The 23,521-nt window shown below is 48.7% G+C and overlaps 1 protein-coding gene across 2 annotated transcripts in view; it reads right to left on the reverse strand.

The window, feature by feature from the left end:
- Positions 1–23,521, reverse strand: part of SRPRB (SRP receptor subunit beta) — a 197,597-nt gene that overhangs the window by 15,828 nt on the left and 158,248 nt on the right. For both annotated transcript variants that reach the window (XM_069618061.1, XM_069618060.1), the window contains 2 exons: positions 15,217–15,353; positions 14,654–14,708 (listed from right to left, as the gene is read on the reverse strand). In XM_069618061.1, coding sequence (XP_069474162.1) covers positions 14,654–14,708; positions 15,217–15,353 — 192 coding nt within the window. The remainder of the gene's footprint in view (positions 1–14,653; positions 14,709–15,216; positions 15,354–23,521) is intronic.

Below are 23,521 nucleotides of genomic sequence, written 5' to 3' on the forward strand. Positions count from 1 at the left end.
CGGGACCTTGTTCACAGACTCTCATTGGTCGCAGATATGCAGCCCCACGAAGCAGGTGTCACTTAATTCCAGGTTTCAGCTGATCCACTTTAAAATACTAGAGTACACCTTACACCGTCTCGCTTGAAGAGAATGTATGCAACAGCAACAGGGAAATGCCCTAGGTGCGGGAGCAAGGAGGCCGACCTGACGCACATGTTGTGGGAACGTAGGAAGCTCTCTGAATACTGTGGGTCTGTGAAGCACTAGAGGCTATGGTGGAACAGCTTGGAAATTGGGAACAATCAATGTGTGTACTCAAAATGAATGTGGTGAAATGCAAGCTTATTAATATTGGACTACTATTGGATAAGCGTGCCATATTAATGAGGTGGAAGAGCAGAGTACCCGCAACAACCGAGAAATGGGTGAATGAAACAGTATGGGCGAGAGACCAGGAAGAAGTATACTCTAGCTTGCTACCCCACACCAGCAGACCGAGAGATATAGGGAGGGGCTTCCGTCAATACCTGAGCAATAGAATTGATACGGACAGTAGTGAAAATGGAAAAGAGTAAATGCTCTTCAATTCAATGTGCCTGTATACTGTATGTATAATACTACCTGTAATAATATGAATCCTCTGTACAAACACTGTGGTATCTGATGTGAAACTTAAATAAAAGGTTTTAAAAAAAAAAAGTAAATGGGACAGAGCCATTGCAGTCACTAGAGGTAATCTTCCTGGCCTCATTCCTCATCTTTCTTGGCTCAGCAGTGTTATCAGTGTGAAGTGGGGAGGAATTATGGGAGCTGTAGTTTCCCAAAATATAGGTAGAAAAAGGTTAGATGGGCTGTGGGAAAAGGGGGTATACCATGTCTCACCATCAGGTGCTTCTCACAACCCCCCTCCCACTCTCCCCCTTCCCAATCCCTGCTCTCCCCCTTCCCACCCCCCCCACACCGCCTCCCAGAGGACCCCCCTACCTAGGTGATCCTTCCTTGCTTGTCCACAAGCAGGGTCGGGGTCCAAAAGCGATGGCCTTTCCCTGGCCACCAGAGTATGGGATCCCTGGGGGACTAGGTTGTGTAACACCCTCTAGTTTTTAACATGCCCCAGATATGTCTTGTTAGGACCCTCCGGACAACACTTGTTTGTTTATTCATTTGTTATGCGCACCAGACTCATAAGTAAAAGGGCGCAGCCGTATGAAAATGCAAAGCTTACAAATTTGCGAAATATACACCAGATACAATAATTACATGCTTACAGAATATACAAAATGTACAAATAAGAGCAAAGACTAAAAATGGCCTATGTAATTACAGGAAAAAACAGTAAGCAATGTACAAAAATATAAGTTACAAAAGTGATACCCTCCGTATATCATAAAAGGTAGGCTAGATTACACATGGTTTTCAGGTATTAACACAATATTACAATATAAACGCAGTGTGAGTAGGTCTCTTCCGTAGCGGGCAGATCCGAGACGGGTACTGGGCGACTAGAGGTCAGTAGTAAGTGTAGGTAGGGTTGGTCGGCTCTCAAATCTTGTGGCAGTGAGTTCCAGAATTTAGCTGCCTTTACAGGGAAGCTATTACCACCGATCGTAGTGAGCTTGTATTTAGGTATGGTCAGGAAGTTAACATTCCCAATTCTAGTAGGTCTGTGGGAAATTATTTTCTGGAGTTTATCTGTAGGGTAGCTCAGGGCGCATTATTGAGGGCTTTATGAGTCAAAGAAAGCATTTTTAGTTGCATTTTATTGGATGTGGATAACCATTTATGCTGGTGCCTAAGGGAGGAGATGTGTTTTTTTTATTTGTGCATAAGGCTGCTCTTAGGGCACTGTTCTGTAATGTTTGGAGCTTTTGGATAGTAGATTTATTCGCACCACTGTATAGGGCATTACAATACTCGATTGTAGAGAGTATTAGGGCTCTGGCCAAGATCAGGCAGCTGTCAGAGAGGAATGGTTTACCAGCTCTGAGTAACTTGCAGGTGTAAGCCGTGGAGGAGGTGAGGGATTTTACCTGTTTATCAAAAGACAATGTGGAGTCCAAGTAGAAACCAAGGGTAGTGTTCCCGTCAATATTGAATGATTGGCCTAATTTTTTAATGTTGGCATGTGGGCCCAAAACTATCACCTCAGTCTTATCATCGTTCAAGCATAGGCCGTGAGTGTCCATCCATGCTTGGATGATAAGATATACTTTGTTCACCAACCCCGTGTCCTTACTGTGATCCCCAGAAAGCGGGAGGAGAATCGGAGTATCATCTGCGTAATTAGTATAGGTGACACCCAGATGGTCCAGATCATCGAACAGAGGTTTGTGAAGATATTGTATAGGGTTGTCGAGAAGCAAGAGCCTTTAGGAACACCACACAGGATAGTTGTCGGGTCTGCAGCTGCCGAGGGGGAGAAGGCTCTCAGTTCTCTCGCTCAGGAAGGGCTCAACCCATTTGATGGCTCCCGGGGAGAAGTGGGCCGCGGAATCAAGGTGTCGGCATAGGACCTTATGATTGACTAGATCAAATGCGGTAGAAAGATCAAGTAGGAGCAGGAGTACTGTCTTACCTTTGTCTCTCAGCTTGTCTATTTGGGACTTTAGATCAATTAAGGCTGTCTCTGTTCCGTGTAGTGGACGGAAACCAGATTGTCTGTTACCTAGGAGTTTGTGCAGTTCAAGTTGTTTTTGAATTTGGATATAGGCGGCTTTATCCAGTATTTTTAATAGAAATGGGACCGTGGTAATAGGCCGGTAATTAGTAGGGATGAGGATGATCTAGAGTGTTTCTTGAGGAGAGGGAGCACCCATGATTGTTTACATGCAAACACTCCAACCCGTACCCTGGATTTCAGCCCCTGCACACATGAGACGGTTGCCTGGAAGTGGAGAAACATCAAGGTGGTCATAGAAGGACCAGACAGAGCTCATTGCAAGCATCTGGATGCGAGAAGCAAAACTCATAGGTCCCTATGGGATCTGGAAAACCACATTTCAAAGCCCTAGGACGCACCGTTTGAGATATTTGCACTGCAATTCACGAAACAATGTGCTCATAGGATTCGTCCACAAAACCAATTTTAAGCTTCTTGATGCCAGAAACACAACTCAAAGATCTTTATGGGACCAGAAAACCATGTTTCAAGGCCCTAGGAAACACAGTTTGAGATATCTGCACCGCAATGCCCTCTACCACGCTAGGGTGAGGCGACAAGTGGGGAGAGCGCACAGAAGGTCCCATTATTTTGCAGCATGCCAACTATCTCTTCTCCTCCAAGTCTGCTCCGGGGTATGCAAGTCAGCCACATGCCCCCATTCTCAGTGCAAAGCACATCAAACGATAAGCTACTCGGAATAGGGACCTACAGGACCACTGACTTTTGTTAGGGGAGTTTTCCTATAGTCCACCTGGAGGTTACACTATAAAACTATCCCTTGGTGTACAGGTCCCCAACTCTTCTGTACTACCCAAAGGATCGGTCATATGCCAAAGCAGCCAGGCTTATCTTATGAGGAGGATGTGACCTGGTGGTAAGTACAATTAACCCAGTCAATACAATAGCCCAAAAGAAACTCTTACACAGTGAAAGTTATAAAACAATATGAATTTATTTTATACACACAAGGCAGGTAAGTAATTACTATTTTAGACTAACCAATACACACAGGAAATACAGAAAATACTTTTTAAGGGTGACTGCTTCAATAGTAGTTGCTTGCACTTACAATAGCTACAGAAAATGACAGTTTGACTGTTTAAATAGTAGTGGCGCGCACTGTTACAGGTTAAAATGCAGTCATAGGCGCCCCTCTGCAAGAACAAACACAGCTTATTGACCTGTTTTTTGGGACGGTACACACTCTAGAGTCCGCAGCCACACTTTAGCACACTGCACCTTTCACAGATGGGAAATATCCATTTGCATGTCAGCCTGTATCCTGCCCACATGGCCAGTACAGCACCGAAATGCTATGGCAAGTCCCTTCTGAACAAAAGTACCATGTACATGTTGCTACGAGAGTTTCATTAATTTACAAAGTCGCACAGAAAGTCTATAGGAAGGCAAAGGAGGATTATGTAACACTATTAGCATATTTAAGTAACTTTGGGTCTCACCCTAAATTACTATGGGAATCCAGACGTGGATCGCTTGCTTACTATTCTTAGAGAGGCACAGCTCCATCCTACTGATGAGGTCCAACCAGATCGAAACACGTGTCTGGGGTTGCTGTTGGTACTCTTGTTTAGAGGAGAATTGCCTTGCATTTCAGTGCTGGATTGCCCTAGGGCAGGACAAAGTCTGATATGGTTTGGATATTTCTCCTTTGTGAAAGATAGTGAGCTAAAGACGCTGGGTAAATCTCTTGTAAGCGGGACTAATGTCCGGCAGAGGGACTCCCAGGACCCCCTTGTTTTTTGTTTACTTCTTATCAACACGTCAAGGCTTCTAGTCCAATCCCAAACTAGTCAAGAGTTCATCAAAGTCATTGTAGGATGGTGCAAAAGTCTTATGCAGCAGCAGAAAATGTAAAGTATCTCACTTTAGTTACTTAAACAAAATGCTCTAGCAAGATAACACAGTTAAGGACCCTGCAAAGGACTCCCTAAAAGCGCACAAGCTGTTAAGCCTGGATAAGGTGTGGGTGGACACCCAAACGCCTGGTATTGCACCCCAGGCACACTGGAGCGACTATTCCGTTTGAGGTAAGTTCTACCTTAGTGTGGTTGAAGAAAATGCAGCTGGATAATTTCCTGTGCAGCAGCGGCGGACTCCCGATTCCTCGGTCTGGTGACGAAAGGAATTACTCTGAATGGCATGTCACAGCAGCAGTCGCGAGGAAGGACCCTCAGCAAGAATTTCTTCAGTCTCCCATTCCGGTATGTGGTTTTGGCACCTTTTTATTAGCTTCAATGAACTGTTAACGCCCGGTTGATCTTCCTTGATTCTGCAGTCCTGCACTCTGAGGGGACTTGGATGGGATCCTACTTCTGGAGGTCCAACTGGAGCTCGCCAAAGTTCTGGGAGGATTAGTTCACTCAAAGAGGTTGCACTGCAAATGGGTTGAGGTCCCTTGTATTCCCGGTTTGCAGCCCTGGAAGGTCAGAGCACCTCGGGGGATGGCTCAATCTGCAGTTCGTCTTGGGGCTGGTTGGAAGGAGTTGTCCTCTTCGGAGCTCCTCGGTCGGTAAGAAAACATGGTCAGGATAGCAGTGGTCACTTTAGTTACTGGAAGGGTCTGCCGGAGTCTCTCATCACCTTCAGCTTTGGATCCCCTGTTACAGTGGTTAACTTGCCTTTTGCCTCAGAAACCTCACCTTTTATTCAGTTTTCCCATTCACTCCTCAGCAAACGCTCCTTGAAGTTTACAGAACAGGGCAGGCGGCTGTCCAATGAGGACAGCCAGCCCCCAAGTGGAAACTGGTTCCATTCAGGCACATCAGCAGACAAATGACAAGGGAGTTTCAGGCTGCTCCTAGACTCCGTCCTCACAGACACACTGGAGCCAATGCGGGCTATCCAAGGGGTTCCCGCGAAAGGCAAAACACACATTCAGACCTCCCCCTCCCAGAACGGTAGAAGGGCTAACAAAGGACATTCACATAAGAAATGGCGAAAAAAAAGACACCATGTTAGAACATTGGTTACTAACAAAAGGGTCACCAAACAGTCTGCTGTAGAAAATAACAAAAGTTGGTAGAACACTGCCACCAGCCATAACTTTAGGGTTGTCAGTGTGACCAAAAAGTCACAGGAGCTGAGAGAAGGGAGATACTAGGTAAACCCTTAGCACTCCACATAAGGTGGTGTATGCTAATCTCTCATAAGTCAAAGTTTTAGGAAGGATACAAAGTATCACTCTTTCCTTAAGAACAGTAGTTTTTATGGAAAATAAAAGAATATAAAAAGGAGTACCTACAGGGTCCCCAGCAACAATGCACAGAGGGGGCTTTGTGGTGCAAACATATGCATTTAAGTGAAATAGAAGAGAGCAAGACTCCATAACATAAGGTAAAACAAACAACAAAGTCCCCACGGTTAGAGCAAGAAAGAATGAATGGGGGAGGGTTTTGTTCTAGCATAGTTCTTTTGACGGGCCACTAGCCATGGTGACAGTGGGCACAGCCTTTGGTCATCTCCACTTTAATCCCTGTAACTACCTCGTTATATTGTTCATTCTTTTGAGAGAATGTTCCAATTGAAATCACCAGCAGGTACATTAGCGCACAAAGAATTTGGAAAAGGCATGGCATTACATGCATTAGTTCCGTAAAAGCATTTCCTATTATTGTATCTGCTTAGATTCACATGCTGTGCATATGGTCCGACATCCAGTGGTAACCGCGGAGTATTGCATCTTGTCTTTCGGGGACCGAAAGGGGATGTCGGCATAGGCATGTCTGTAACACTATCCCTATCGTGACGTGTAAAGTACCCAAAATCCCTCACGTGCCGAGGTCCCTCCGATTGTATTTTTTCTGCTTTAGAGAGCCCAAGGCTATAGTGAGTGAGTACATAAAGAGAGACGTCTATGTTCCTTCCACCCCGAGCAGGGAGGCAGGGAGGGTGCATGTGAATGTAAGCAGATACAATCATAAGAAATGCTTTTGCGGTAAGTAATGCAGGTCTTCTGATGCTTGTTAATCTGCTTAGAATCACATGCTGTGCATAGACTAGCGAGCAGTAAACGGAGTTGGAGGTGGGTTGTGAGAAGGAACAGTAGAGAAAAGATTGGAGTACTGCTTGTCCCAGTTGAGAATCAGACCTAGAATGAGTGTCTATGCAATAGTGTTTTGTAAAGGTATGTACAGAACTCCAGGTTGCCGCTTTGCAAATGGACTCTAGAGGAACATTTGCAATGAATGCTATGGAAGCCCCAGTCCCTCGAGTAGAGTGTGCTCTAGGCTTGAAGGGCAGTTCTCTCTTAACAAGAGTGGAACATAGTGTGATGCATTTGACAATCCACCTTGAAATTGCTGATTTAGAGACAGGATCCCCTTCTCTACCAGCTGCCACTGAAACAAAGAATTGTTTAGTCTTCCTCAGTGTTTTAGTTCTTTCCATGTAAAACATGACTGCCCTGCGCACGTCTAGTGTGTGAAGACTTCTTTCGGCCATGTTAGTAGGTTTCTGGAAGAACGTGGGTAGTTCGATTGACTGGTTCACATGGAACTTTGAAATAAATTTCGGCGCAAACCTGGGGTGTGTGCGCAGAACTACCTTATCTTTGTGGACTGTAACAAAGGGGTCTAAAACCGAAAGAGCCTGTAGTTCGCTAACCCTTCTGATAGAAGTAATAGCCATTAGGAAGGCTGTTTTATTAGTCAGATATCTCAGACTTGCTTTATGCATAGGCTCAAAGGGAGCTCCCATGAGCCTGGTCAAAACCACATTCATATCCCACCCAGGGGCTGGATGAGAGATGGGAGGATAAATCCTCTTAACCCCTTCCATAAAGGCTTTAATTACTGTTATCTTCCACCACAATACTTTTGCTGTGATGTGGTGTAGGCTGACAGCGCAGCCAGATGAACCTTTAGGGAATCGAAGACTAACCCAGTGTCCAACAGATGGGTTAGATACAACACAATGTGTGAGGGTGAGCAATCGATGGGATTGACGCCCATGGAATTGCACCAGATGACAAACTGTTTGCTGGCATAGCAATAACATGTATTAGGCTTTCTCGCTTCCCTGAGTATGTCCATGCATCTCTGAGGGAGTTGCAGGTGTCCAAACTCTATGATCTCAGGAGCCAGGATGCTAAATTCAGAGTTTGTGGGCATGGGTGGAGGGTCTCTCCTCTGTCCTGAGACAATATGTTGTACGGGCAGGGCAGTTTGACTGGTGGGGAGAGGGACATCTCCATCAGGTGAGCGAACCAGGGTTGGCGGGCCCACATGGGGGCCACCAGTATCATGGTAACTGGTTCCTGGTGCATCTTGTGCACTATCTTGTTGAGAAGGGGAGTCGGGGGAAAAGCGTAGACAAATTTCCCCGACCAAGTTATCCAGAGACCGTTCCCCTTGGATCGGTTCTGGGGGTACCTGGAGGCATGGTCTTGGCATTGGGCGTTCTCCTGAGTAGCGAACAGGTTGATCTCTGGGAAACCCCATTCTGCGAAGACGTTGGACACTGTCTTAGTGCAGCCGCTATTCGTATTCTTCTGGCAGAGGAAAATCTCTGTTGAGTACGTCTGCCAGAAGATAGTTCCCCTGGAACATGTTGGGACAACAAAAACATCTTGTGTTTGAGAGCCCAAATCCAAATGTTCTGGGACAGCTTGTGCCCCCCTGTTTGTTCAGGTAATACATTGCTGTAGTGCTGTCGGTTAGGATCAGCACTGTCTTCCCTTGCAGTTGCCCCTGAAAGGCTTTCAATGCTTTGAACACCGCTAGTAGCTCCAGTAAGTTTATATGATTGGACGCTACCTGAGGGGACCACACTCCGTGTGCTGTCTGCTGTAGCAGGTGAGCCCCCCCACCCCGTGAGAGATGTGTCTGTCGTAAGAGTGGCTTCCACTGCAGGGGTGGTGAAGGTCTTCCCCTTCAAGAGGTTTTCTCTTGACCACCACTGCAGAGAGAGAACGAGGGCTGGTGAGACAACCAACAGATCTTCCCATTGTCCGCTGGCCTGACACCACTGGCTGTTGAGCCACTCTTGCATGGGACGCATGCGCAGCCGTGCGTGGGGAACCAAGTATATGCATGACGCCATCATCCCTAGCAAACGCATGGCTTTGCGTACCGTCACCTCCCACCTGGCTACATATTGAGGAATCTGAGAGAGCATGTTCTGAACCCTCTCGCTGGAGGGGAAGACAAGGCCGTCTTCCGTCCGAATTAGCGCTCCCAGAAATTGTTTTACTTGGCTGGGGACTAAGCTGGATTTCCTTTAGTTGATTGAAAAACCCAGGCTGAAGAGGAGATCTACTGTTTTTTGGGTGTTCAAAAAAACTAGCGTCGAACGAGTCCCCGTAATGAGCCAGTCGTCGAGGTAAGGGTAAACTGGGACTGATAGTCTGCGCAGGTGTGCTGCTGCCACTGCCAGGACTTTGGTAAACACCCTTGGCGCTAAGGCGATGCCGAAGGGGAGTACTTTGAACTGGTAGTGTTTGCCCTGAATAATGAACCTGAGGTATTTTCTGTGCGTTGGCAACATTGAAATATGAAAGTATGTATCTTTCATATCCAATGTTGCCATGAAGTCCCCCCGTTTCAGCAATGGGATCACCTCCTGTAGTGTTACCATGCGAAACTTCTGGGGCTTTATGAACTTGTTCGCTGGGCGCAGGTCTAGAACAGGACACATGGGGAGATCTTTTTTGGGTACAAGGAAGTACACTGAATAGATACCCTTGTTTACCTGAAGAATCGGCATGGCATCTATAGCGTCCTTTCCCAGCAAAGCTTCCACCTCTTGGATCAGGATCTGGAGATGGTCCGGTGAAAGGAGTCATGATCGCAGCGGTCTGAACTTTGGAGGTCGAGCGAATTCCACGCAATAACCGCGGGCGACCGTCTTTAAGACCCACTGGTCTGAAGTTATCCCCTCCCATGCCTTGAGGAAAGGTGTTAAATCGCCCCCCGACCGGGGAGACATGGGAGGGGACCTGGACTTGGTGGTCATTTTTGACCCGAGGCTGAGGCTCCTCTGGGATTGGGGCCTCTACCTCTACCTCTACCTTTGCTGCGTTTCTGACCCCTTGGGGGGTAGAAGGTAGGGCTTCCGGATGCTTGATTCGTGTTGAAGTTACCCATGCCGTAGTTCTGACCGGCACGGGCTTGTCCTCGAAAGGACCGTCGACAATTATTACCCCTCTGGGGGGAGGGTTTCTGTGTAATCTGGTGCAAAGACCTAATAGTCTTGTGCTCCTTCTTGGTCGTCTCCAACGCTTCATCCACTGCTTTCCCGAAGAGGTTAGTCTCTTCAATGGGTTTGCTAATGAGAGGCCTGGGTCTCAGTTCTGAAGCCCGACGTGCGCAGCCATGCGTGTCTTTTTAGAAGAGTACCTTGTGCAAGAGACCTGCCTGCTGTTTCTGCAGTGTCCAGGGTGTTCTTCACCACATTCTGATTAACCAGTTTTCCCTCCGAAACAATGGCGAGAAGCTTTGTTCTGGCTGGTTCAGGAACTTCCTGGAGGCATTCTTGGAGCAAGTTCTATTGGGCATCAGCATAGCTTGCCAATAGCGTATTATTAGCAACCCAAATGGTGTATGCAGCTGCTGACGTGACACGTTTGCCCAGGGCACACAACCTTTTAGACATCTTGTCCGGTGGTGATTCTCCCGTGGCAGGGGGTACCCATGCCCTCTTAAGTGGTAGTCACTACCAGTGAGTCTGGGATGGCATGCCCCTTGATATATAGAGGGTCGGTAGGGGAAGGCCGAAATAGTTTTTCGACTCCCGGGTTCACCGCCCGTGTCTGAGCAGGTGTGACCAAAGATGGAGCTACCAGTCTCCGGACAGAGTTAAGGAGGGGGATGGATTGACTCGCTGGAGGTTTTTCTTTAATAATATCCTCCACGAAATCCTGCTCCGGTACCGCCTCTTGAGTGGCAATTTTGAAGAATTCTGCCGCTTTTTTCAACATGGAGTTGAAAGCCATTTGGTCATCCACAGGGGAGGCCTGACGAGCCGGAGTGAATGGAGGAGAATCCAGGACCAAAATATCAGAGTCCTGATCTTGTTGTGTCCAAGGGTTTTCACCTTCCTGCTGGGTCTCCTCCCAGTTGTTTATCGTGTCCTGTTGATCCTCCTCATAGCTTGAGAAAGGACGCTTCTTCTTCGTCATTATAGATATCTCTATAAGTATCCATATGGATCAAGTCTTCTTGTTGGCAAACCTGAGACTGATCTACTTGAACTTGAGGGTTAGGGGTCTACCCGTGCTCTTTTCGGGGGCGGATGATCTGACGAGGCGATGATCGTCTCCAGCCGATCCATACAACCTTCAAACTTTTCTGTAGTCCATTTAGAGGACCCGAATGGGCCGGCGCGAGAAGGGATATTCTCCGCACTTTGGCGTCGACGGGAACCTCTAAGGGTGTTGGAGAGAGTCTCTTGACTATCTACGTAAGTCCCATCGGAATCGTGAACATAATCCGCCGAAAACTTTCCCGCTGATTGACACGGTTCCGCCAAGGATTATGGGACAAGACTCCGCCCCGCTGCGATCCTTCCGATGCTACTTTGGATAGTTGCTGAATCGTCGAGAGACAAAGGCTGCGATGATTTGTCGGCAGCAGAAAGACCGTCCGTGCACCAGGAGGTTTAGCGGACGGTTTTCCAGGTAGAGGCCTAGTCGCATCTTTTGGGCCTATAGAGGCCTTGGAACTCGAAGCGTCGGGCTCCCGACTTTCGACCTGTGTAGGATTAGGACTAGCGCCCTTGGTCTTGTTTGCCCAGTCGCCATGCGCTGCTGCGAATGCAGGGAAGGCCGTGGATCAGAGCGATCCGGGGGAATCGGCGAAGATTTCGGCGGCCCCGTTGGCGCTTTCGCCTTTTTCGACGCAACCGTCGAAATTGGCATAGGGGTTGTGTGCTTAATGTTACGGTGCAATTATACGCCCTTGTCGCCGGGTGTGGTCCCTGTAGCAAGACCAGAGTCGAGCCTGGAAGGGTCGGGGACGGGCGTGGCGGACCTGGAAGTGTCCGCCTCAAGGTCTATAACATCCGTGTTGGACGTTTGGTCATCCGAAGTACCCCCGTAACTTTCGGCTGGTGTGGGGGAGGGGGGCGCTCCACGCGTGACATGCCGTACGCGGCCCACCGCTTTACACGGCACTCCTTAAGGTTCTTGGGCCAAAGGAGTTTGCACGCCACACACCGCTTCTCGTCATGCTCTAGGGGGAGACCGGCGTTACACGTCCTGTGCTCGTCCTTCCAAGGATATCTGACCCTACACTTAGGGCAGAAGCTAAAGGGAGTCCTTTCCATAGCAAAAGGGAAGGATGACCAGACCAAAAGGGAAAGGAGGGGAAAAGGAGGAAGGACATACTAAAACAATATGGCTACCCCGACCCCACTCTCTCTACTGTATAGGTCGGCCGGAGGGCCCGACCACGTGGACAATCCGGACGCCGGATCTTAGGCGCCGAAATCCACAGCCATAGACTATTCCCCCGTAGTCTTCGTCGAAGATGTGCTTATTGGCGAAGTGACTTAACAGGGAATACACCGACAATTCGGTAAAGATAAGCAATGTCTCTAGCTCCGTTATAGGGCGACCAGTTATCTGGGCGGAAAAAGCAATCTGAGGGACCTCGGCGCGTGAGGGATTTTGGGTACTACACACGTCACGATAGGGATAGTGTTACAGACACGCCTATGCCGACGTCCCCTTTCGGTCCCCGAAAGACGAGATGCAATACTCTGCGGTTACCACGGGATGTCGGACCATATGCACAGCATGTGACTCTAAGCAGATTAACAAGCATCAGAATGTAATTTATTTTAAAAAACTACCAGACCACTAGCCATGGCCTGCAGCCGTGTCCACTGTACCCCAATAGGTTTCTTTTGAACCCACTAGGTGGGCACGGCTTTCGGCCGTGGACACTATACATGTCTTTCGGGCCGCCTTCGTGCTCACTGACCAGGGACATATTGCACCCTTGACATGTTGCCCCAATAGGTTACCCCACACCTCACTGTACCTGTAAAATTCCACCTTTTTGCATTCATCTTTTAAAAAAACCTTTTTCCCCATCACTGCAGTTATATCAGCAGTGAACTACAAAAAACATCAAATATTTTGAAAATATTTGCGGTTTTATGTGTGACGCACTTTCACAAATAACACTGAATATGAAACAAATTACTTTGAACATCCGAAAACGTATGAGCTCTGAACTTGGTCCCAGCGCGGACCCCCCCTCCCACACACCCACCAACTCCCCATTTCACATGGTGCCCTCTTTCCCCCTCCCCCACCTCTACCCTGAAGACATCCCTTTTCCTACTCCAAAGGACATTTTTTCATCTTGTTTTTGGCTAACCCCAGAATATTCATGAATATCTCATGCATTGCGCACAAAAATAAATGCACCATGGGAGATAAAGCTATAATTTTGGAAAGAAGGGGTCACTACTGTATGCAATAATCCCAGACCCACCCCGGAAAAGCTTCCTGCCCAAGAAGTTACCAAGCCCGATTTAATCCAAAATAACGATTAAAGCCAGCACTATACGAACACTCGAGTTCAAAAATATGATAGGATTATACCGACATGTATATAATCCATTTTTGTAAGGTATTTAAGAATTATGCAAATCTCCATTTGCACCATGCAATACATGTTCTTACATCAAATTGTTTTATTAATATATCTGTTTCGTCTATTACAATGATAGTGCTTGGCAAATTAATGGCAAAAATCTTACAAAATGTACTAAAGTCCGTTTCAAGCACCGTAGATTTTCATGTGATCAAGCACTGGGTTTGGTGTGAAACGTATTGTCTGCGTGCTTTTAAAGTATATCTTTGTAATTAATAAAATTAAATTTGAATTCAACTCCATCCATCTGCCTTTATATGGCAGTTACATTTGAGAAATGCTGTAGAACAGCTCCTGGCTCACCAGAGGTAGCTCCTTCTTCCTGAGTAATGCCGAGCACCCAGGAACTGCTTTCAGCTCCTGCAAGTCAAATCCTTATTTCGATCCCTGTAACCACCTTGTTAAATTGTTCATTCTTTTGGAAAGATGTTCCATTGTAATCAGCAGGAGGTACATAAGCACACAAATAATTTTGAAAATGATTTGCATTGTAATTTCTAGCTGCCACGTTCACAAAGCATTTATTAATAGAAAATTCAACCAATAGAGTATTTTTAATGTTTATTATGTTGTAGTAGATTTGTTCATATACATGGAGAAAAGTTCTCTTGAACAACTAAGAGAAAATGTATCAAGGTTAGCTGGAAGTCTGTTATATAGATGCACCTAAAGCGTCAATTTGATTTTCGGCCCCTTTGAAAAAGTCAACAGCATATAAAGAAATAAGTACTGAGTGTTCACAATGCGAATCTTAAGAAGCTGGCAGCCTGTTGGCTATGTTAATTGTGGGAGTTCTCATTGGTGGGAACCCTAGATTAGGCTATGTCATCATGATTGGCTGATTGATCATTTGCACTACAGAATTCTGGAATAAATGAAAACTATGAGGAAAGTGACAAGCTGGAAGGTTTCAGTTTTTGATGGTGGGAAATTCCAGATTAAAGACCATGATCGACTTTGGCACTGTTATTCTTTCCCAAGTCCACAGAATGAGGTCTCCAGTTTACATTTAAAAGATCAGAACTGAAATTAAGGCATAAATGCCTCTGTGTCAGGATTGCTTAGCAGGGAAATAATTAGGTTTAGGTAAGGCGGACTTCAGTCTAGCATGTACCAGGCACATACATTTGGAGGCTAGAATAGACAGCTTATGCTAGAGCTTCAGACTAAGGACGTAGGACTGTGGTGAAAGCCATCACTAAAGTGAAATCCATTAAAAGTAGACATTTTAACAGCAGATGAGGAAGCACAAAAGGTTATACTCCAAGGATTCTCCTGAAACTCCACATAACAATGAATGCACAGTCGACAACTGGTGGTAGGACATCACTGAAACAGAAATTGTTAAGACGTGGGAGAGAAAAAAAAAAAGAACAGCGACACTTACAGCTCTTTCTCTAGCTGGTGCTGAATCAGCTTGGCTGATTTTGCCATTGTGATATCTGTGAAGAAGAAAATCTGATAATGAACACAGTTGAACAAGCATCACAATTCCAAGCAGTATGCCCTAATGAATGCTAAGTTTGTGCCAAGCACAATATGAATGCCAAGCTGGGTGTCTATTTATACTCCCTACATTGGCCAGTTAACGCAAGAAAGTTTACCCTCAAACAATTCCAATATTTATTCCTCTTGTTTAGGCAACATCACTTTAGCATTCCCTTACTATAATGCTATTGTGATTCCAAAAATTCCTTAATGATCTCCAAATGTTTTGACCACCACACCTGTATATACATTTGTATTGTGCTTGATGTAAAGGCAAGGCAACATTCCTGGAGTGGCATACACTGTTTAAATGCTCCTCTAGTCTATTTCACATGTCTATTTCTTATCACAGTCAACCAACCACAATATTCTCAAATCTCAACCTAGTTCCTCATAGGTATGCCACCACATGACTCATTTTAACCTACATTTTGACTACCGACCAGGAAAACAGTATCTCACCTTGCTTGTTACAGGCCACCAATAGAGGGGGAGAGTTCTTCAGCACCTCACTGTCCGTGAGAAGCTGGTACAGGAGTTCTGCCACATCTTTCACTTCCCGCTGGAAGGTTGAACTATCAACCACGAAAACAATGGCACTAAGGGTAGAAGAGAAATGTGTTTACAGGAAACACTCCGCCAAATGAGGGTAGTCTTGGACTATTAATCGAAACATTTACAGGAGATCAACCAATCAAAGACAATATCATAAGGTTTTGGCAATAGTTGACTTTTTGAAAAATTCCTCAGTTATTTGCTATGAATTGAACCCCAACCTGAATGTTGAAGTACGTGTTAGGGACAGTTTTTCTAAAGTCCACATAAGGTTTCATAAAATCATATCGGAGGCAGTAAAAAACTCCACTCTTAGTATAAAGATGTTCCACCTGAGAACATTTGGTAGCACAGACAGAGCAGCCAGGCTCATTTTGGGAGGGAGAGAGGGCTGTAGCTTGGTACAAAGAAATTGTAGCATACATATGGTCCAAAGAAACACTGAAACACTATGTATTGTACACAAATAAATGGTTTATTTAAATACAACTAGGCCAAGATACATCTTGGGTAAGTACTATAACATATCATATAAACGATTATAAAAACCAAATCAATACCTATGGTCTACAAACCAAGGTATAACCTTATTTAGATTACAATCAGCAGTCAAGGTGAGTCAAACCTGTAACACATTCAGAATGGCATTAAGCTATTCTTGGGGAGTAAAACCAGGTTAGGTATACTTTCAGATTACAATATGTAATTCAAGGGTGGTAGGCCCTATTGGTCCCAATATACAGTGTTATTCAGTTATAGACACCTAATTAGGCCAACACCGTTACAAGTCTATCTTGCAACATGCATAACTTTCTTCTGTCAAGAATGGATACCGTTACACACCAATGTTACTTTTTAGAACAACGTTCAGAGGGAGTAACTTAACTTGTATACTACCTAGAGGCATAAAAGTTCCTCAAGGATGAGCATGGGTACAGTAAACTATTTTAGAAGTGCCCAGGACCAATTCAGGGAAAGCACAGCCCAACAGGGGAGTAATTTACCATGTACTCTTCTAACCATACACAAGAGTGACTTCAGCCAGGCAAGTAAGAGTACTTATTTGAATTAACTCAGCAATTTTCCAGTTTAAGAAGAGAAGCAGCTATTCAAGGTCAGTAAGTAACATTGTACTTTTCAGAAGGGCTATAAGCAACTCAAAGTTTTTCTTTGTTTTCTCCATGTGGTTCTCAATCCCATTGGGAGCTATACCTACTTCACAGCTCTCAACTTGTACGCAACTCGTGGTCTCAGGTAGTACACCACGTTTTCATTTGTGTGTAAATATTGGTTGTTTTGCGCTTATGATTAGGTTTCAAACAGTTATGAGTTATACTGCAACTTGTTATATTAAAATAAAGAACGGCTACTGAAATGTATTTTTATTATGTTTTATTCGCAGATACTTTGTACCGTACCTCCCGTGCCATAACTTCCAGGTGCCAGCCGATGGCTTCTTCAATCAACACTGGAGAATTACCATAAGAAGTTTTTTTTTTTTTCGATCAGCATTATGTGGCACGAACGATATGGCCCTATATGTCCACTGGCATTTCCGTCAATAAGGAGCAACCGGTCAGCATTCCTGATGTAGCAACGTGGAGCAGCATAAACGTTGGGCTTGAAAGTGAAAAAATAAAGGTCTACTCTCACACAGAGCACCAAGTGGGTCATTGAATTGTTTTGCTGTTGTACCATATGGCAGGACAAGGACACAAGGACACAGAACATTAAGCGTTCATTGTAATCTGCGTAGCTTGAGAGTCATGCGATGGTCGTTAGCTCTAACTTACCTGCAAAATCAAAAAATCGTCGTTTCCTGGAGTTTATAATTTCTTGTGAACATTCTTTGAAAAATAAAAGCACTTGCAATCTTGCAGACCATTGTTGATGTACTGAAATATTCTATATGCAAATGCTATTTAGGGCAAGACAGAGAAGGTATGGTCTGTGTAAGGATATCTGTGTTCATCTTTCGTTTATCTTCCTGTTTCGGCTGGCGTGGGTGATGACGTGGCACGTTGAGCTTAGCTGGCCACAAACTCAATGAAAATAAGTGATGTCACTTTCAGAAGCAGGCGGTTTTATTTATTGCCGTGAGCGCACTTGAAGTTAGGATGATCGGTCCACAGATAAGATGAGCACAAGATGGCCACACTCAAGCGTTGTTTTCGCATGTGTAAAAGTGAGACAAACGAAGGTAATATGCATAGGAAAAATGTTTATGATCGATCACAGTATGCTTAAAACGACGTGCCCGAACGATCGGGTCAATAACATTTTTGAGCGCACTGTTCCTTTAACTTCAAGACTGTTTTAGAAATGCACTAAGCAGATCAGGGAAAGCAAAACTCAATAACACACATTTAGAAGAGCAAACAGCTAATCAAAGTGGATAAATCCTATTGGAAGGCTTTTACACTCATTCGCTGTAGCAATGATAAAACACTAGCAACTATTACTTTTTAGAAGTGTGAACCATAATTCAAAGTTCGTTAAATATAACTTCTTATACTTTTTAAAGGAGCAACAAGCAACTTAAAGGGAAGTATTAACTTTTAGAACTGTGCAACCTATTCTATTGCAGAGATACAGTTACAACACTAACTCATTTACAAGTAAGTACTTTTACACTTGTTATAATTTCAAGACAGAAGCCTTATCTTTCAAAGTCCTTCCCTAGTCTATAGCATGAGTTTTGTCAGAGGCAGAAGAGGTACCCTAGTGGTCTATGAGCCAGCTACAGGCAGGTAAGGAACAAGTTACTTACCTGTAACTGTTGTTCTCCAGCATGGGTCTGGCATGGATTCACATGCTCATGAATATTCCCCGTCGTCAGGCTGGGAATCCTCGGTAAAGAAAAAACCAGTATCAGTTTCGTTTCTGATCTGTCTTTCGTAGTAATAACCAATCACTGGTCTCTGCGTCATACTGACCACAGCCAATGACTGCCCTCTACCTAAGCACCGCCTCTGGCAGCCATCTTCAGATTTGGAAGCACGTGAAGTGGCAGTATGACCAAGTGAAGAGCCGCAGAGGGGTAGGCGGGAGGGTTCGCATGTGAATCCATGCCAGACCCATGCTGGAGAACAACAGTTACAGGTAAGTAACTTGTTCCTTCTCCAGCATGGGGTCTGGCATGGATTCACATGCTCATGAATAAAGAATACATAGCAGTACACACATGCACAACCACGGGAGGTGGCAAAGGCTCAACATTAAGCATCACATCAACTCAACATTAAGCATCTTACCTCCTCACCAGGCTCACCTCAGGCGAACAGGTTGCGCAGCACTGCTTGGCCGACCCTGGACTCCTCCCTGGAATCCCGGTCGACGCAGTAGAATTTCGTGAAGGTGTGCGTCGACCTCCACGTAGCAGCCCTGCATATGTCCAGCAGGGGCACACCAGATAGGAACGCCGTGGTAGCTGCGATCGCTCTGGTGGAATGGGCTCTCGGACGGCCAGGCAGCGGTCGGTTTGCCAACCGGTGACAGCACATGATACAGCCGGAGAGCCATCTGGAGATGGAAGCCTTCGAGAGAGCCTTCCCCTGATTGACAGGTCCAAAGTTCACAAAGAGTTGTGACGTCTTCCGAAAACCCTTCGTGCGGTCCACGTAGAACTTCAGCGCTCTAGCTACATCCAGCGAGTGCAAAGTCCTCTCAGCCGGCGACGAAGGCGACGGGAAAAACACAGGTAACACCAAGGGTTCGTTGAGATGGAAGTCCGACGGTACCTTGGGCATGAAGGAAGGGTGCGTCCTGAGCACTACCCTCGTGTCGTGGAAAGTCAAGTACGGGGCCTTGCAGGAAAGGGCCTGGATCTCTCCCACTCGTCGTGCGGAGGTGATGGCCACAAGAAAAGCTGTTTTCCACGATAGAAACTTAAACGGGGCCGAGTGCAGAGGCTCGAACGGAGGTCCCATGAGCTTGGTCAGCACCACGTTGAGCTCCCACGCCGGGGCCGGAGCCTTCACCGGCGGGAACGATCTGAACAGTCCCTTCATGAACTCTTTCACCAGACGATGAGACCACAAGGACGTCCGGCCCGTGGTTCTGGTGTATCGGGAGATCGCAGCAAGATGAATCTTGATGGACGCGTGTGCCAGACCAGCTTTGGCCAGCGTCAGCAGGTACGGCAGTACTTGGGGAGCCGTAATCCGTAGAGGGTTAATCTTCTGTGCGTGGCACCTGACAGAGAACCTCTTCCATTTGTGTCCGTAGCATTTAAGAGTCGAGGACGCCCTGGCCTTTGCAAGAACCTCTCTGCAATCGGCCGGTATGTCGTATCCTCCAAACTCTAGCGCTGCAGGAGCCAGGCCTGCAAGTTCAGCGACTTCGGGTCGTGGTGGAGGATGGCGCCTCCTTCCCTGGAGAGTAGATCCGCGTCCGCCGGCAGCTTGATCGGCGGGGACGCTGACAAGTCCAGAAGGTCCGGGAACCATATCTGCCTCGGCCACGCAGGTGCCACGAGGATCATCCTGCACCGTGACCTCTTGAGCTGGTTGACGAGCCGGATTAGCAGAGGCAAGGGAGGGAACGCGTAGAGGAACAGGCCCTCCCAGGGGAACGAGAAAGCATCGCCCATGCTCCTCGTCTGGGGAAACCTGCTGGCGAACCTCCGGCACTTGGTGTTCGTCGCCGTCGCGAACAGGTCGATCTGGGGTGTGCCCCACCGTCGGAAGAGGCGATCCACCAGATCCTGCCGTAGTTCCCACTCGTGGCACGAGCGCAGCTCCCTGCTGAGTGAGTCGGCAATGGTGTTTTTTATCCCTGCCAGATGAAACGGCACCAGAAAAATCCCTTGGGCGACGGCCCAATGCCACAGGTCCTGCGCCTCCTTGGACAGCGCTGGGGACCTGGTTCCGCCCTGTTTCCTGATGTAAAACATGGTGGTGGTGTTGTCGGTGAAGATCATCACCACCTTGCCCTTGAGGGACGGAAGGAAGGACCTGAGGGCCCAAAACACTGCACGGAGCTCCAGGACGTTGATATGTAGGGACTTCTCCGTCGGGAGCCAGAGTCCCCTTGCGTGCAGATTTTCGGTGTGCGCTCCCCACCCTTCCAGGGAGGCATCCGTGGTCACAGTCTCCTGGTGGGCTGGGGTCTGGAAGTCCATGCCCGCCGTCAGATGCGCGCGGGTGCCCCACCACCGTATCGCTCGTCGGAAACTCTCGTCGAGCTTGATCCTTTCCTCGAAGCTGCCCGTCGTCTGGATCCAGCGCGCATCCAGGAATTCTTGCAACGGGCGCATCCGGAGCCTGCACATGGGAATGAGGTAGATGCAGGAAGACATCATCCCGAGGAGGGACTTGATGGACCTCACTTTGGCCGCGTCGGCCACCAACATCCGTTGCACCATGCCCAAGATGGTCCTGGTCCTCTCCTCCGACGGGGAGGCCAGAAGGGACACTGTGTCGAGCCTCGCTCCCAGAAACAGTGCGACTTGCGCGGGCACCAGGTGGGATTTGGCGTAGTTCACGGAGAATCCCAGGTCCGTGAGGAGTTGGACGGTCCTTGCCGTGTGGACCACGGCGAGCTCCCTCGTCTTGGCGCGGATGAGCCAGTCGTCCAGGTAGGGGTAGACATGAATCCCCTCGCGGCGCAGCTGCGCCGCCACCGGTGCAAGGCACTTGGTGAATACCCTGGGTGCCGACCGTAGTCCGAAGGGAAGGGCTTTGAACTGGTAATGACGCCCTTGGACCACGAACCTGAGGAATTTGTTCAGACGTCGCAGGTCTAGGATGGGGCGCCATCCTCCCGTCTTCTTCTTCACGAGGAAGTATCTCGAGTAGACTCCGGAGCCCCGAAGCCTCTTTGGGACGAGTTCGATGGCGCCCTTTCTGAGCATCGCCTTTACCTCCAGGAGAAGTTGAGGGACGTGAAGTTCTTTCCTGGCCACGGGGGGGACGCGCGGGCACCTTCTTTGAAACTTGAGCGCGTGGCCCCGGGCCAGGGCGTCCAGCACCCAACGGTCGGTGGAGATGGACTCCCACACGCTGACGAAGCCCGCCAGCCGGCCTCCCACCGGGGTGCTTCGGTGGGGGCCCGACCCCACGGCCGGTTCAATCCTGCTTGGACGCGGCCTTGCCGCCTTGACGACGACGGCGGGGTCCGCTAGACTTGCCTCGTCCTCTGTAGGCCTCTTGCGACGACGAGCGGGCCGCTTGACGGTAGGAAGCGAAACCGCCGCCGGAACCTTTGGAGGTGCCCTTGCCTCCGCCGCTCCGAAAGGGCGTCCGTCGTTGCAGGACTCCAAGGGCCCGGGCCGTCTCCGTATCCGCCTTGATGGCCTGAAGGGAATCGTCCACTGTCTTCCCAAACAGGTTGTTCCCGTCGAAGGGCATGTCCAGGACTCTGGTCTGGACGTCCTGCCGGAAGTCCGTAGCTTTGAGCCATCCACGACGTCGAAGGCAAACGCCGTTGCCCAGCTGGCGGAACCCAGTGTCGGCGATGTCCGTCGCCACGGTGATGGCGTGGTCCGAGGCCACCTCACCTTCCTGCAGGATCTCAAGGGCCTCCGCCCTCTTGTCGTCCGGCAGAAAATCCAGCAGGGGAGCCATCTTGTACCAGAGCTCCCTGTCGTAGCGGGCCACGATAGCCAAGGCGTTGGCCGCTTTAATCGTCGTCGCTGCCGACGAGATGACTCTACGCCCCATAGTATCCAATTTCTTTCCCTCGCCGTCCGGCGGGGAAGTCGATGTGGAGGCCGCACCCCCCCCCGCTTTCTTCCTGGCTGCCGCGGAGACGACAGAGTCCGGGGTAGGCTGCGCCCGGAGGCATAGGGGGGCCGTGTCCGGGACCCGGTACTTTTTCTCGTACCGGTCTCTTCTAGCTGGCGTAGTGGAAGGGTTCTTGAGGAGGGAAAGGCCCTCATCCCAAATGTCGTCCAACAGAGGCACTGCGAGGACCGTCTTCCTCTTGGCCTCGCGCCGCTGATAAAGGAAGCCTTCCTTTTTCTTCTCCTCAGGGCAGAGTTGGAAAAGCTCGGAAGCCCTGGAGATCATGGAGTGGAAGATCCGATCTCGTCGGGCGGAGAGGCCCTGGTGGGAGGCGACGACGGAAAATCCTCGTCGTATGCCTCGTCGTCCGTACCCGTCGCTGCCGTGTCAGTCCCCGTATCATCCCCTCGGGTGGATGGGGAGGAGGGCTGGAAGGGGCGTGACGGTTGAAAAGGAGGTGGTGGATGGATCCTTCTTTTCTTGGTAGGGGGAACACCAGAAGGTCCCGGTTCTGGATCCCCCGATGGGAGAGGTTCCTCCGTCGGTAACGGTAGCCTCGTCCTTATCTCGGAGCATAAGGACTGTATGGCCAACAAAATGGCCGCCGAGTTGTCTTGCGGCGCTGGCAGAGGGGAATCCGACGGGCGAGCAGGGGCCCCGTCGGTATCCTCGACGATGTCGTCGTCGTCACCTGCGTCGGGGTCCATTCCGACGGGCTGGCCTTCTTCCACGCCTAGGCCGTGGCTTAAGACCTCGATCAGCTCCTCTTCTGAGGTTGAGGCCGACTCTACGACGACGCCCTGCCCCCCCTTCTTCTTCCCCACGGAGGGTTTCACGGGGGTCCTATCGATGGGCACAAAGGAAGACTCCCTCCGAGGAGGCAGGGAGATTCTGGGCCCTGAGGTCGCCACCACTGGTGCAGCCACCACAGGCTGAGCCAGGGCCGCCGCGACCGTTTCGATAGAGGGCTTGGTCGGATGGATCAAGGCCTTCACCACCTTAGGTGCGCTCACCGCCTTATCCTTGAGGGAGGGGGCACTGCCACGCTCCTCCTCTGTCTTAGAGCTCGACCGGGGCCTCTCCAGGAGCTTCGCCGGGTGCTCGGCCTTCCTCTTACCCGACCCAGAGCGTTGGCTCGTGGTTGATGGTGCCGGGGAGGGTGCGCCCTGCCTGGCGCCCGTAGAGCCCGACCGTTCGGTGCTCCCGGTGCCAGCGGACTCGCGGTGCTTGGCCTTATGTTGGGCCCCCGTCGCCGGGGCGCCCTCAAAGGTCTTAGAAGACCGCTCGGATTTCTTCTTCTTCCGCTCGGATTTCTTCTTCTCGCCAGACGGGCTCTTACCCTCCAGCCAGTTGGCGAGACGTTGATGGCGGTCCTTCATGGTCCGTTCCGACATGTTGTCGCAAAACGCACAGTCCTTCTCCACGTGCGTCTTGTCCTCATGAAGGCAGTAAAGGCAGAAAGAGTGTTCGTCCTCCTTGAAGACGTT

Source organism: Ambystoma mexicanum, chromosome 10, assembly GCF_040938575.1.
Source record: "Ambystoma mexicanum isolate Mex_15411 chromosome 10, UKY_AmexF1_1, whole genome shotgun sequence".
Classification (NCBI taxonomy): domain Eukaryota; kingdom Metazoa; phylum Chordata; class Amphibia; order Caudata; family Ambystomatidae; genus Ambystoma; species Ambystoma mexicanum.